Source organism: Portunus trituberculatus, chromosome 19, assembly GCF_017591435.1.
Source record: "Portunus trituberculatus isolate SZX2019 chromosome 19, ASM1759143v1, whole genome shotgun sequence".
NCBI classification, from domain to species: Eukaryota; Metazoa; Arthropoda; class Malacostraca; order Decapoda; family Portunidae; genus Portunus; species Portunus trituberculatus.
Genome location: NC_059273.1, coordinates 6,322,780 through 6,337,500, shown reverse-complemented (window position 1 = coordinate 6,337,500; position 14,721 = coordinate 6,322,780). Strand labels below are relative to the sequence as shown.

Here is a 14,721-nt window from a genome sequence, read left to right as displayed (position 1 = left end):
GCTCAGTCTGAACGGTCTCCCGGAGGAATGTGTGGTTGTCAGATCTTGAAGAAAACTGTAAGCTATCCTTGTGATAAATGAGTAGATCAACAGAAAACAAGAATTATTTATTTATTTATTTTTTTTTTATTTATACCATGTGGGCTTTTCACGGGAATTTATGGGCTAAAGGGGATACTTTTTGGGTACCACCTATCTCAAAGCCCACCCGCTAGGAAACCGTTGCCCCGAGTGAGGAAGCCATAAAATTTTTTGAACCCAAGAGTGCTGTACAGTAGACATACTATAGGAAACCGTAAAGGAGGAAGAGTAAATGACAAGGAAAACTTACCATAATTGCCTTCTCTGCTTTCTCTACATTGTTTTTGCGGTTGCGTTCATTGATGTAGGAGATGGCGGCGATGGTTTGAGTCCTGCGCTTGTCAAGACTGTTCGCTTTCTCATCAAGATCTGCAATTTTCTCTCTCAATTTCTCCACAGACTGTGAATAAAGACAGATAGTTACTTGAGGTGGACAGATGTAATGTATGGCAGTAATGGTGGTGAAGGTGGTGGTAATAGCAGTATTATATGACCATAGCTTTGCAAACTTTCAGGAGTTTTATCCATTGTTACTAAAAAAAACACAAAACACAAGAAATATTTACTCCTTAACAGAAAGAGAAAGAAAAAAAGTCTGAAATGAAGAAAAGAAAAACACAAACAAAACAGGAAGAAAAAGAAAAGCTAATAAAATTACCACAAACACAAGAAGAAGAATAAAGAAAATAATGACATAAGAAACAAAACTCTGACAATATAACAATTTGAGCACTTCTACCCAGCATCTACATCTGTCTCAATGATGAAATACTGAAGGTAGTGACTGTACGTGCCTCATCATCTCCCTTCTGAGCAGCGATGTCCTTCTCCTTCATGAGTAACGTCTTGGCCACAGCAAAGTTGGTTGGGTTGTGGTTGAACCGAGCCTTCTCTTCTACCATCTCCACACACACAGAGAAAGAGAGAAAATTACATAATTGCAAAACCACACTAATAAACTTACACAGAGAGAGAAAATTATATACCTGCAAAATCACACTAACAAACCTAGAGAGAGAAAACTATGTATATACTTGGAAAACGACACCAGCAAACTTAGAGAGAGAAAATTATATACTTGCAAAACCACATTAGCAAATTTATGGTAATGATGTGTGGTTATAGTACATTCATATACACCACTAAGAATGGTATCTGTAGGCAATATGGTCATTACACAAACTGACATGTATCTATTACTGAGACAACTGTTTTTCTTCTGGTTTGAGAGATGATTAGGTTGAAAAAGATTATCTTGTACACTAAGAAATGTCCAAAGTTGTTTCATCAACCTTCAGTATCTCAGCAAATATATATTTTCATCTTCTTTTTTTACTTTTATTACTATTGTCAAATAAAAAAAATTGTCTCAAGCCAAGAAATGCCATAAGCTGTCACAATAGACCATCAGTATCTCAACAAATATAACATTTTCATGTTTCTCTTATTATTATGTGCAAAAGTTGTCTTCTAACATTGCCAGCTGACCAACTATACAGATTTTCTTCCTTTATTTATTATTCACAATAACAAGCTCATGAGTACCTTGTCTATGTCCTCACTGCTGAACTGGTAGTAGAGGAGGTCGTGGATATCCTTCTGTTTCTGGTCCACGTGTATCATGGAGGGCAGCTCAGTGCCATGAGCCGCAGTCCTCCACCCACTTGTTGTACTCTGACTCTTGGAACGGACTGTTGCTTACAAACTCCAGCCGGAACACTCTCTCTTGTGACCCGTGTCTGGCGGAGGGATGGATTGGATTAGGTTGGGTTAGTTAAGGCCATGTTGAGTCCTGACTTGACAGTTATAACGTAAAAAGGATAATGATTCATTATACCATGGCAACTTACTTCAGCCTCAGTCCTTTATTTGTTCTTGTGTTGCCCAACTGGTAGATCTTTGCTGTCTCACACACTGCTGTTATCTCTGCAACCTGGAGAAGACAAAGAGTTCCTGATCAAGAAATTCTTCTTATGTAGCATGATCAGGACAAGGCACATAACATTCATATTCACAACAAGCACAAGATAGGAGAAAGACAAAAAAGGAATGGCTGGCAAGGATATAAAGAAACTTAGCACTGAATTGAGAGTAAAAGTGAGAGGTAACAGGTATAGAGAGAATAAGAAAGAACAAAAAAACAGGAATGGCTGGCAAGAATAAGGATGCCATTTCTGGAGGCAATAACTAAACAAAACATTCCACCACACACACCCTGTACACGGGCCGCCCCTGGTTGCTGCCGATGCCTATCCTGACAAAGCAGCCGATGATGGCCTTAGAGAATATTGGCAGGTGGACAAAACGCTCCATCTTGTGGCGAGAGAGTCGGATCTTCTCCAGGTCCTCTCGACACGTCACAAACTTGGGTCTGGATTCCCTTGAGCGGTGGCTGTCTTTAGACCTGGTGACAGAAACAGTGAGTGTGAGCAGGACACATAGCTGCCAGGATGGACTCATCTCTCACGGCCGTCCTCTTGGCAACACGTCAGGTATAGATGGATGACAATAGATAACACTTCAAATGTGCCTCATGTATTCTTTCATAACAGTCCAACAAGAGTAGTACAAGTATTATTTTCAGCTCAAACTTTTCTTCTCTAAATTAACAAGTACAAATATGTGTAATGTTGAAAGGTGACTGTGACAGTATCTATTTTTCATGCTCAGTCTGCATCTGTTCCCTCATTCCTTCCTTCTCCCTTAGCCGTGCAAGGAGTGAGTTTGCCACATGGCCTGTAGCCTCATTAAGGGTATCACTACCAATGCTAACACTCCACACCACTCACACACTCACTCACTTAGCTCAATGAAAAACGCAACACAAGTATAGTCTCATGGTACTTTGCATTTCCACTTCATATTACAAAGTTAGGATGGGTTCAGGGTAGCAATAGTTTAGGGGAGTGAAAACTGGTGTGCCCAAAACACAACACAAGCAGTCCTGTGGCACTTTGTAGTTTTATTTCACATCCAATAAAACGTTAGAATAAGCAGGTTTTGTGAAGTTATGGTGATGACCCTTTAAATGAAAGACTGAAGTGTCTGTAAGAGGAAGGTATTAAAGCTTTCACTGTTTATCAGGAAAAAGTTGTTTTAAAAAGGTTATGACAGTGAGAATCTAAATAAAAAGGAACCATAACATGAGGATAGTAAAGGATTCTTGAATCCTGCAGAGAATGTATAAAGATAAGAGTGAATAAACAGCAATGATAATCCACTGTATGAAGACCAATATGATCTATAAAAGCACATCTGAGGGAACAACAGATAGACTTCCACCACCAAGATGAAGGTCTTTGTGGTCACTTTTGTCTCACTGGTGGCAAGGTGTGCCAAGTGTCCTGTTTGGCATCACAGGGCCAGCCCTCACTGCTTCCTCTCACGACTACCTTTTGTTTAGACCACTTTCTCTATGTCTTCAAACATCACAGCATTCAAACAGGAAGTGCCTCCAGCTAATAAATTCTACAAACAATATGCCAGAAGACAGATACAGTGTGATGTTCCTGATATACACCATATATAGAGTAAAATCCATCCTGTTATTGGCAACAAGACAGATCACATGAAGATCAGCCACCACAAATAAGAACACTTGAACATCTTGTTTCAGAGCCAATTTCTTCCAATCTCCTTTTCGTGTGCAACTTTATCAAACTTGACTGGATCATATCTCATCTTAGCCGGATTGGATAAAGATCTTGAATATTTATCCTTTGTTATGTTCCTTTGAGCACTTAATACTCTATTAGGATACTCTTTGGCTGTTTCATATAAAATTACCTATGGACAGAGACAGAGACACATATATCAAGGTAGAATGTACTGGAAAGAGGAAACAGGATAAATCAGAAATTTAAAAACTCATATTCCTCCTATTAATTTGTTCACTGAGGCAGTGTAGAGATGTGTAGATGGTGGCCTGACCTAACCTGACCTGACCAACCCAAGAACAATGGGATGGCTGACCTTCAGTTGACCCAGAACACAAACAAGACAGTGATGCAACACAAGGCACAATTTGTTAGAGAAACTGCAAGCACTCTCTGAACAACACCACCAACAAGTGTTAAGTCTCTGCCCAGCACAAACACACAGACAGACACACACACACACACACACACACTAGTGCACACACACACGCACACATACACACCAGCATACCCACAAGCACATCTTCTTTCACTACCTGTCAGTTCTGGTCTTCTTAGGTGACACATTGCTGTCACTTGAATCACTAAAACATGAAGAAGAGGAAGAGGAGGGGGAAGCGCAAGAAGAAGTGGAAGAAGGCAATTTTTTTGACTCGGCCTTCTTGGTCATCTTAGTATTGGTTTCTTTCCCGTGGCTCTTTGGAAGCTTTGCAGCAAATCTTGCCCTGCTGGGTTTGGCAGTGGCCTCCTCCACACAGGGGCTGCAGCAGTGGTACGTTTATACCTGTGGCACTCCACCTCACACTAAACAATCACATAGTCTTTACACACATTTTATACTATAGGGACTGTGCTTTACTCAATATTCAATAGGCAGGGCCCCTTCTAAAAGACTTTTTCTTTCACTCATCAGATTTTTCTCAGAGGACAAAAGAAATTATTAGCCAGGCTCTTATTGGGTGCTTTTTCCATTTAGTGAAGCAAAATCCTTGTTCACCTTTGACTGAGACCAGAAAAAACTGCCTTGAAAACTCAAATGAATCCTACAACAATTCATAAAAATGCAGAAGCCATATTAGTCATGAAATAAAAATAAAGAACACAATAACTTTAAATAAAACCTCCAATAACTTCCACTTAAGATAATGAAGGCAAACAATCCTTGCCAAGCTCTCTCTGGAATGATGAAAATCCAATTAATCTCTGTAAAACCCTCATCACTTATACAGGGAAAGGTAAAACAGCTGGCCTTCCACTCCTACTGCTTTACATTCCATACCTATCCCCTGCCAGTGTTAAATACCCACTGTGTCACTGGCCAACACTGAATTTGAAACCTGTTGACAAAAAACTAATGGAATGATGGTATAACTGCTACTGCTTTCCTCACCAACACAAGGCAAGGTGACACAAAAACCTCACCTGCCAGAATCACTGTCACCATCTGAGGAGGAAGACGAGGAGGAAGAGGAGGATCTTCTCTTGGTCGATTTGTCAGATTTAGTTGACTTGTCACTCTCTGATCCACTGTCATCTGAGCTGTACACATCTGATGCCTGAAATCAATGTAAATATGTCAAAAAAACACTTGGACTGAGAACACAAAATTGCTCACAGTTACAGCTGATGACCAGAAAGGTGGTGGAAGCTACTCATCACTAACTTTCATATATTACAAGTGCTCTCCATCCCTATGCACTGTAAAAATTACCACTTCCGCTACAACTATTACGACTATTAAACCCCTCAATACTGGGGATGCATTTTTTCTTGAGATTAGTGTAAAATTATATTATTTTATTGACATTAGGAAGAGTTATGGAGGTCAGAAGATTAATGGCCATAGTCTTCACTATTTTAATCCCCCACAAGTTTTTGAAGCTGCATAAAATAGTAAATAGAATGAATATGAAAAAGCATCATGGTACTCAAGGGGTTAACCTACTAGATTTATAAAAGGTGTGTTGAAACAGTTAGTTGATCATTTAGTGAGTGGATAGGTCATACTTTTGATTCACTTAATATATCCCAAAGCTACCAACCTTTCCTCTATTTACTGCTTGCTTCCTCTTAACTAAGTACAGCATCCTGTTGAACCGCAAACCAATACTAACTCCAGCCTTTCTGCTCCTAATTCCAGCCTCTTCCTTCTCAACTCTCACAGCAACAACAAACTTAAGCAACATGTAGCAAAATTTACCTTCAGTTTTTTACTCTTTCCATCTTCTACATTTGAATCAGAGTCCATCGATTTCTCTCGTTCCTCTTTCCTCCTCCTCTTCTCTTCCGCTTCACGTTCCTTCTTCTGTCTCTCCTCTTCCGCTGAAAAAGGAGAGAAAAAATTTTGTCATACTTTCTGTTGTTTTCACTGCCTTTTTTACTTCTCTCGCACACACTCCTGCACTCTCACTCTCTCCCTCTCTCTCATGCCAATCCAACCTAACATAAAGACACACAAAACTAAACACACACTGACCAAAGCAGACAAAAGATACAGTTTCTCAATACAAGGTGGTCATCTCTCTCACCTTTCTGTATTTTATTGACTCTCTTGGCTTTCAGTGCTGCAAACTTATCATTCCGGCCAGCTCGCTCCTCTAACGTCTTGGTTCTGTTTGTTAGTACAGGCTGCCTCTTCTCCTGGGAAATGCAGTGATGGCTATAAGTTGGTGTTTGATATTCATTCATACTATAAGATAGTAAAGGAAGCTTGAGTATAGACTGAGATGCTAAGAATGAGGGAGATTAAATGTATGTTCTTTTGGTTCATTTTGTAGTTTATAGGAACATATAAGGAAGTGGTGGATTACGAGCATAAATTGTAAATGGCAAATCTTTCAAAATCTAACCTTTGGCTTGTAAAGAATGAGGAAGATCAAACGTATGTTCTTTTGGTTCGTTTTGTAGTTTATAAGGATGTTTAAGAAGGTGCTGGATTACAAGCAGTAACTATAAATAGTAAATCTTTAAACCATTGGCTTGTAAAGAATGAGGTAGATTAAATGTACATTCTTTTGGTTCATTTTGTAGTTCATAAGAATATCTAAGGAAGTGTTGGATTACAAGCAGAAATTATAAATGGTGAATCTTTCAAAATCTAACCTTTGGCTTGTAAAGAATGAGGGAAAATAAATGTATATCTATTTGGTCCACTTTGTAGTTTAAAAGCATGTGTAAGTAAAGTGTTAGATTACAAGCAGAAATAATGAATAGTAAATCTTTAAACCTTTGGCTTGTCTCCTTCCTTTTCTTTCCTCTTCTTCTGTTCCTTTTTCTTGGCCAGCTTCAGTTTCTTCTCAATTTCAAAGCGTGTCCTCATGACCTCTCTCTTCTCTATCCTGTTGTAAATCTCCTGCTCTCGCTCCTTCTCCGTCATCTGTTCGAGTCGCGCCCGGTCCTCCTCATCTCCTATCATGTTCTCGTCCAGGCCATCATCAAACTCCTCGTTCAGGTCAACATCCGAGTCGCTGCTGTTTGTGTCCGAGACTTCACCTACAGAGCAACCACTGAATTATGGGAAGCGCTCTAGTTGAATGTGTAGGAGAAAAGTGGACAATATTAGGATGGAATTTACTTACATAGCTTTTGAAAATATTGGTAGAGACAAGAGGAATTATGGAATGTGCTTTGAATGTGTGGTAAAGAGATGTACATTAACACCTTCAGTACTGGAACACATTACCTTGAAATTCATGTACGATTAGACCATTTTATTGACATTAGGAAGGGTCTATAGAAGTGAGAAGATTAATGGCCTGTATCTTCACTATTTTACTTCCCCACATGAGTTTCTGAAACTGTATAAAATCGCCAAATAGTAACCAGAATAAACATGAAAACGCATCACGGCACCGAAGGGGTTAAGAACCTATGTAACTATGAAGCTCTGGGAAATACAAGCAAAGAAATGAGAAGAGAGAAATTATGGTGAGTGCTTCTTCTCAATGAGCAACAAAGAGACAGAAAATGTGAAGAATGCAATACATCTACATAGCTGCTGGAAATTCTGGGAGAAAAAAACAGGAAAAATAAACAAAGGCAACATCTGGAAACTACTTCACATTGGGTAAAACAATAAAACCCTATTGAATTCATAAAAAGAGGCAAAGAGTGTTAAGAATGCAAAATATTTATACACAGTTGATGGTGGTGGTGATGATAGTAGTGATGACAGTGATGATGATGACGACAGCAGTAGTGATAGTAGTAATGGTGTCACTGAGAATACTATCATTGGTGACACACACACACACACACACACACACACACACACACACACACACACACACACACACACACACACACACACACACACACACCTTCCTCTGGTTCAGATGCGCTGGCCCGTGCTGCTCTGGTGCCCTCTGAGTCACTGTCCTGGGAGGTGCCGGTGGTCTTGCCTTTGTTCTTGCTGGCTGTCTTCGTCTAGGGGCAAAATATTCACTCCTAAGTCACCTTTATCTCTCATGCATCCTTGACTAATATTGTTTTATCTTATGTAAGAGGGAAAACTGGCCAAGGAAAAAAAGAAGGCCCACTTAATTGCCAGTCCCCTTGCAGACTCGAGTTAGCCAAACCAAAAGGATAAATGTCTTGAAATCTCCCTCTTAAATTAATTCAAGTCATAAGAAGGAATCTCTCTCACTGTGTGCACTTTCCTATCTCTTTAATCTTCCTTATTATTTTCTTATTAGATAAATAAATAAATAAGACATACCATCCTCCTTTTTCTTCCTCCTCATCAAAATTCTAACGCCAAAATATTTACCATGTTAAAGTAATAAGAATAGTAGTAATAATAATAATAATAATAATATCAATACTCCTAAACAAAAATTAAATAAATAAAATCCATAATACTTATAGCAATAAAAATAATAATAATAAAAATCAAATAATATATAAATACAGGCAACCCCCGTTTAACAAAGGGTTACGTTCCTAAAAACACTTCGTTAAGCGAAACTTCGTTAAGCGAACAGATTATAACAAGTTTAATCTCTGATTTGAACTTCCATTGAGAGTAAGCAAAGCGAGAGTGCATCATAGTACAGTAAAAGGTTTAATGAAAGTAAAAATTATGAAGTTAAACATTTAGGTAGTTTGATTTAATTCATTATAATGTACACTAATGTATGTATGTACGTAACTTTATAATGTTGATGATCTTAACTTTATGAAGGAAGGAAGAGTGAAACGGGAAAGACACTAACCGGCAATCTGTGGAATGTAAACAAAGTGCGCATCATTGTACTGCATACAAAACTTATGTACCACATTTCCACAAGGCTTTCCATTTTATCCATTGTAGAGTCACGAGTTCAGGTGGTTCTTTTAGCTTGCAAGAAAGATACGGTCTCACCAGCCTTCTTAATAGAGTCTGCTGACTTGAAAATATAGACTGTATAATATGGAGTCAAGATGGTGGCCAGCACTGCTATAGTTTTCTGGCCTCTCTCGTGTCTGTGAATAATATCTAGCTTCACTTGGAGAGTAAGAGACTTCCTGGTCTTCTTACGAACACTAGGCCAATTGCAGGGCGTTTTGGTGGTAAGTTGAGCTAGGGAAGACAAGCTGCTGCTGACGCTGTTATGTTTTGACTGGGGAGTGAGTGTTGCGTGTTGTCCACGAGAGCTTGATCTTGATCTTGATCTTTATTCTACAGGTGTCCCAGGATTTTTCCTGAGGCAGGCCTTAGTACCAGCAGCTCCTGGTGTATTCAAAAGCCTGTCAGCTTGCGTGATATGGTGGGGCTTTCAAATTTGGAAAAAAATTACCTGGATAAAACTTCGTTAAAGCGAGTTTGGTGTTCATTAAACGAGCAGATGGTAGTAAAATAAAACCTTCGTTGTAGCGAAATTTCGTTGTGTGAACCTTCTTTAAACGGGGGTTGCCTGTACACAAAAACTCACCATCTTTTTCTTTTTCCCTCTGGAGGCGCCCCAGTCTGAGTCAGAGTCGCTGGTCTCCGAGTCACTGTCCGTGGCCACCTTCGAGCGGACAGCGGACGGCTTCTGCCTCGGAGACGACCCGCCAGACGACTCACTGTTGGATCGCTTCTTCTTTTTCTTCGCCAGCGCCAGTAACTCCTGCCGGCAGAGTGGTGGTGACTACAGCTACACCTCAAAACTTTCTTCTTTATTACCTAATGATTTTCTCTCTAGTTTAAAATCCCTTCTTACCTTCCACTGTTAATTATGCTGTCCACTAACTCTTTCCATTTTCTTCTCTACTACCTAATGATTCTCTCTTTAGTTTAATTTCTTCAGTACTGGGATGCATTCTTATCATGAGTTTTGGGTATGATTGGAAGATTTTATTGATATTAGGAAGGGTCTATGGAGGTAACAAGATTAATGGCCGCAGTCTTCACTATTTTAATACCCTACATGAGTTTCTGAAGCTGTATAAAATCACCAAATAGTAACCACAACGTAGATGGAAACACGTGGTAATGAAGAAGTTAACGTTCCTTCTAATCTTCTACTGCTAATTATGCTGTCCACTAACTCTAGCCACACCTATCCACTTTCTTCTTTACTACCTAATGATTCTCCCTTTAGTTTAACACTCCTTCTTGCCTTCTACTCCTAATTATGCTGTCCAGTACCTCTCCATCACCTCTGTTCACATCTCTCCACTTTCTTACCCTTCTCTCGTAACCCATTCAATACTGGGACACATTTTGACCTTGAGATTTTGAGTATGATTAGATCATTAGGAAGGGTCTATGGAGTTCAGAAGATTAATGGCCATAGTCTTCACTATTTCAATCCCCAACACAAGTTTCTGAAGCTGTATAGAATCATCCAATAGTAACCAAAATGTACCTAGATGGAAACACATCATGCTACTGAAGAGGTTAACATTCCTTCTTATCTTCCACTCCTAATTATACAGTCCATTACCTCTACATCACCTCCGTTTACACCTATCGGCTTTCTTACCCTTCTCTCATAACCTCTTCAAAACTAGGACACATTTTCACCTTGAGATTTATGTATGATTAGACTATTTTATTGACAATAGGAATGGTGTATGGAGGTCATAAGATTAATGGTGTCAGTCTTTACTATTTCAATCCCCCACATGAGTTTCTGAAGCTGTATAGAATCACTAAATAGTAACCAGAATGTAGATGAAAACACATCATGATACAGAAGAGGTTAACATTGCTTCTTACCTTCTACTCCAAAATATGCTATCCACTAATTTTCCACTGATTCTGTCCACACCTATCCACTTTCTTCCTTTTTTTTTTATCCAGCAAGGACAACTGGCCAAGGGAAACAAAAATGAAAAAAAAAATAAGGCCCATTGGGTTGCCATAATCTAAGTGAGCTCTCAATATAATGAATTGTTCCAACCTATAATGATGATACTATGCTCTTTTATTCTGTCAGTTATTTCAAGTTCACATCAGCTCTGTTTCTTCAGCACAGCAGGGTTTAAAAAGACTAATTTCTAGAAGCAACAGTTAGTAAAGTTACTAGATATTCACTGAAATCACCCCCCACAAAAAAAAAAGAAAATAAATAAATAATACATAAATAAAAATCATCCTTCAACTTAACCTCTTCAGTACCATAACACGTTTCCATATTCACTCTGCCTACTACTTAGTGATTCTATACAGCTTCAGAAACTTATGTGTGGGATTAAATCAGTGAAGACTGTGGCCATTAATCCTCTAACCTCCATAGACCCTTCCTAATGTAAAAAAAAAAGGTCTAATCGTACACAAATATCAAGGAAAAAAATGTGTCCCAGTACTGAAAGGATTAAAATGGGCAAGTAACATAATTTTCCACCTCACTTCAGCATCAGACCACTAGAATAACACACAGCTAGAAGCAACCTCACTAATTACACTACACGACACGAAACTAGAGGCTATGTGGCAAGCTGGGTTAGGTTAGGTAACTGCGCCCACTCCCCCCTCCCCCACCTATACCTCCGGAAGTCAAGCAAAACAACCACACCCACCAGACACACCACACTAACACCACTAGTTACCGAATCAATGTCTGAGCCTGATCCGGATCCGCTCTGGCCTTCCTCATCGCTATCCGAGTCAATGAGCGGCTTGGCCTTCCTCTTGTTCATGGCGGCGGTGCTCTCACTGCTCTCCCGCGCTCTCTCACACTCTTCTGGGGCGGGCAGGGGCGGCAGCAGCAGGGAGGGGCGGTATGGGCGTCAGGGGCGGGCAGGGACACACAGGGCACTCAGTCACAGGCGGCTTTCAGCTTCCCTCCACTGTGTGTCTGTCTCGGAACAACAACAAACATCAACAACGAGGCCCAAGGAAGGCGCGATGGTTCCTTCCTTAGTTATTCTCACAACATTTATTTTATTTTTATTTTTTAAGTAAGAGAGGAGGTTTGGTCAAAGACAACGTAAATGTATAAAGAAAATTTGCTCACTCAGTCGTCAGTCTCCTTATCTACATCAAATGTACTCAAAGGTTACTTGGAATATATATGTTATTGTTATGTGGTTTTTTAATGTTATAAATGGTCATGATTACCAAGTAAAAGTTGCTTCTTATCTAGATAGGCTTCCATGAGAGAAGGCCAGGCAGCACCTCACATATAGCTCATATAGCTGCTATAAATCATGCAGTGTCTTTCACAACCCACTTTGATTTCCTTCATATTCACAACCTATATAGTACATCTATTCTATTGTACCTCTAATCTGATGTGGGAACTGATTCACACACACACACACACACACACCGCGTAGTGTAGTGGTTAGCACGCTCGACTCACAATCGAGAGGGCCGGGTTCGAGTCCCGGTAAGTGGTAAGGCAAATGGGCAAGCCTCTTAATGTGTGGCCCCTGTAAATAGGTATGGGATGTAACTCGAGGGGTTGTGACCTCGCTTTCCCGGTGTGTGTTGAGTGTTGATGTGGTCTCAGTCCTACCCGAAGATCGGTCTATGAGCTCTGAGCTCGCTCCGTAATGGGGAAGACTGGCTGGATGACCAGCAGGTGAACCGAGGTGAATTACACACAAATATACGAATTATATTATGCATATACCCTATATGTCAGTGGTTTCCCACCTGCGGTAAGCATAAGTATAATGTAGTATGTAGTGGTACGCGAGGGATTTCCAGATGGTACTGTACATGAACACTTTCGAATCGGGATCATATGTGATTTTTTCTTCAATTAATTTCATTAATTTCTCAGAAAAATCATTATTGCCTTACACAAGATAATTTGACATCGATCAAGTAGTGGAGAAGAAACAAATGCATTAATTCCTTTCATTAAGTTGAGTTGTATTCCTTGTTATGAATTAATTGATATTTGCTGCAATTGAATTAATTTTTCTGGAACCAGGTGGTACGCAGGGACTGTACGTACCTCCAAGTGGTACTCGATCAGGAGAAGTTTGGAAACCATTGGTATGTGTGTGTGTGTGTGTGTGTGTGTGTGTGTGTGTGTGTGTGTGTGTGTGTGTGTGTGTGTATTCACCTAGTTCACCTAGTTGTAATTTTACAAGGCCTCATACTCGTGTGGCCCCGTCTCCATATCTACACACATCCAACTTTCCTTTAAAACTATGTGTGTGTGTGTGTGTGTGTGTGTGTGTGTGTGTGTGTGTGTGTGTGTGTGTGTGTGTGTGTGTGTGTGTGTGTGTGTGTGTGTGTGTGTGTGTGTGTGTAATTCATCACAGTCATCTGCTGGTCATCCAGGCAACCTTCTCCATTACTGAGCGAGCTCAGAGCTCATAGACCGATCTTCGAGCAGGACTGAGACCACAACACTCTCCACACACCGGGACAATGAGGTCACAACCCATCCTGTACCTACTTGCTGCTAGGTGAACAGACCCTAGACATTTGCCTCGCTGCTTCCCGGGACTCGAACCCGGACCTTCTCGGTTGTGAGTCGAGCGTGCTAGTAGTAGTAGTAGTAGTAGTAGTAGTAGTAGTAGTAGTAGTAGTAGTAGTAGTAGTAGTAGTAGTAGTAGTAGTAGTAGTAGTAGTAGTAGTAGTAGTAGTAGTAGTAGTAGTAGTAGTAGTAGTAGTAGTAATAGTAGTAGGAGTAGGAGTAGGAATAGCTGCAGTAGGAACATAAATTTTCTATGGCCCGCAAAAACAACACACACACACACACACACACACACACACACACACACACACACACACACACACACACACACACTTATTCAGATGTACTGTTCAACCAGTTTCTCCACAGAACTGTTATAAGCAAAACTTACCTCACTGCTACTACAGCCGATCAGGTCGGGGGAGAGGGAGGGAGGGTGTGGTAAAGGATTAAGGAAAGGGTGAAAGAGTGTGTGAGTGAGTAACGGGGTAAGAAAGAGAGCGTGGGAGAGGAAGAAAATATATAGTTTGGGTTGTTTGACCGCAGAGTTAGTTAAACGTGGCTTGGTGTCACCGTAGAGGTTTTGTTGTTGTTTTCCGGGAGAGTGAAAATTTATGTTCCTGCTGCTGCTGCTACTTCTCCTCCTCCTCCTCCTCCTCCTCCTCCTCCTACTACTACTACTACTACTACTACTACTACTACTACTACTACTACTACTACTACTACTAATAATACTAATAATAATAATAATAATAATAATAATAATAATAATAACAACAATAATAATTACTGCTACTACTACTACTACTATTACTACTACTACTACTACTACTACTAATAATAATAATAATAATAATAATAATAATAATAGTAACAATAATAATAATAGTAATAATAATATTCATGTTACTAGAGAGAGAGAGAGAGAGAGAGAGAGAGAGCTGACCACATTTTCACTCATCACCTTTTCCTCCTACTTCTCAGCCCATCCCCTCACATATGGCTCTCATGGTCATATGTACAGAGTCTACAGGTATTGCTTGCCATATGTATCCTAGGTAGATGTGTCCCGGTGTCGTGTGTAGCTACGAATACGACATGAAGCGCTACTCCCTACAAGTACTAAGATCCGTATTCAG

General features: G+C 40.0%; 1 protein-coding gene across 1 annotated transcript in view; it reads right to left on the bottom strand.

Moving 5' to 3' along the window:
• The window catches only part of LOC123506255 (RNA polymerase-associated protein Rtf1-like), a 15,389-nt gene extending 3,353 nt beyond the window's left edge, over positions 1-12,036 (bottom strand). The window contains 14 exon segments of the mRNA XM_045258192.1: positions 332-481; positions 876-983; positions 1,627-1,717; positions 1,719-1,820; positions 1,932-2,014; positions 2,296-2,485; positions 4,274-4,498; positions 5,160-5,293; positions 5,938-6,059; positions 6,266-6,377; positions 6,964-7,229; positions 8,057-8,162; positions 9,650-9,826; positions 11,754-12,036. Of these exon segments, the coding sequence (XP_045114127.1) occupies positions 332-481; positions 876-983; positions 1,627-1,717; positions 1,719-1,820; positions 1,932-2,014; positions 2,296-2,485; positions 4,274-4,498; positions 5,160-5,293; positions 5,938-6,059; positions 6,266-6,377; positions 6,964-7,229; positions 8,057-8,162; positions 9,650-9,826; positions 11,754-11,843 (1,956 nt within the window). The 5' untranslated portion in view covers positions 11,844-12,036.
• Between the last annotated feature and the right edge of the window lie 2,685 nt (positions 12,037-14,721).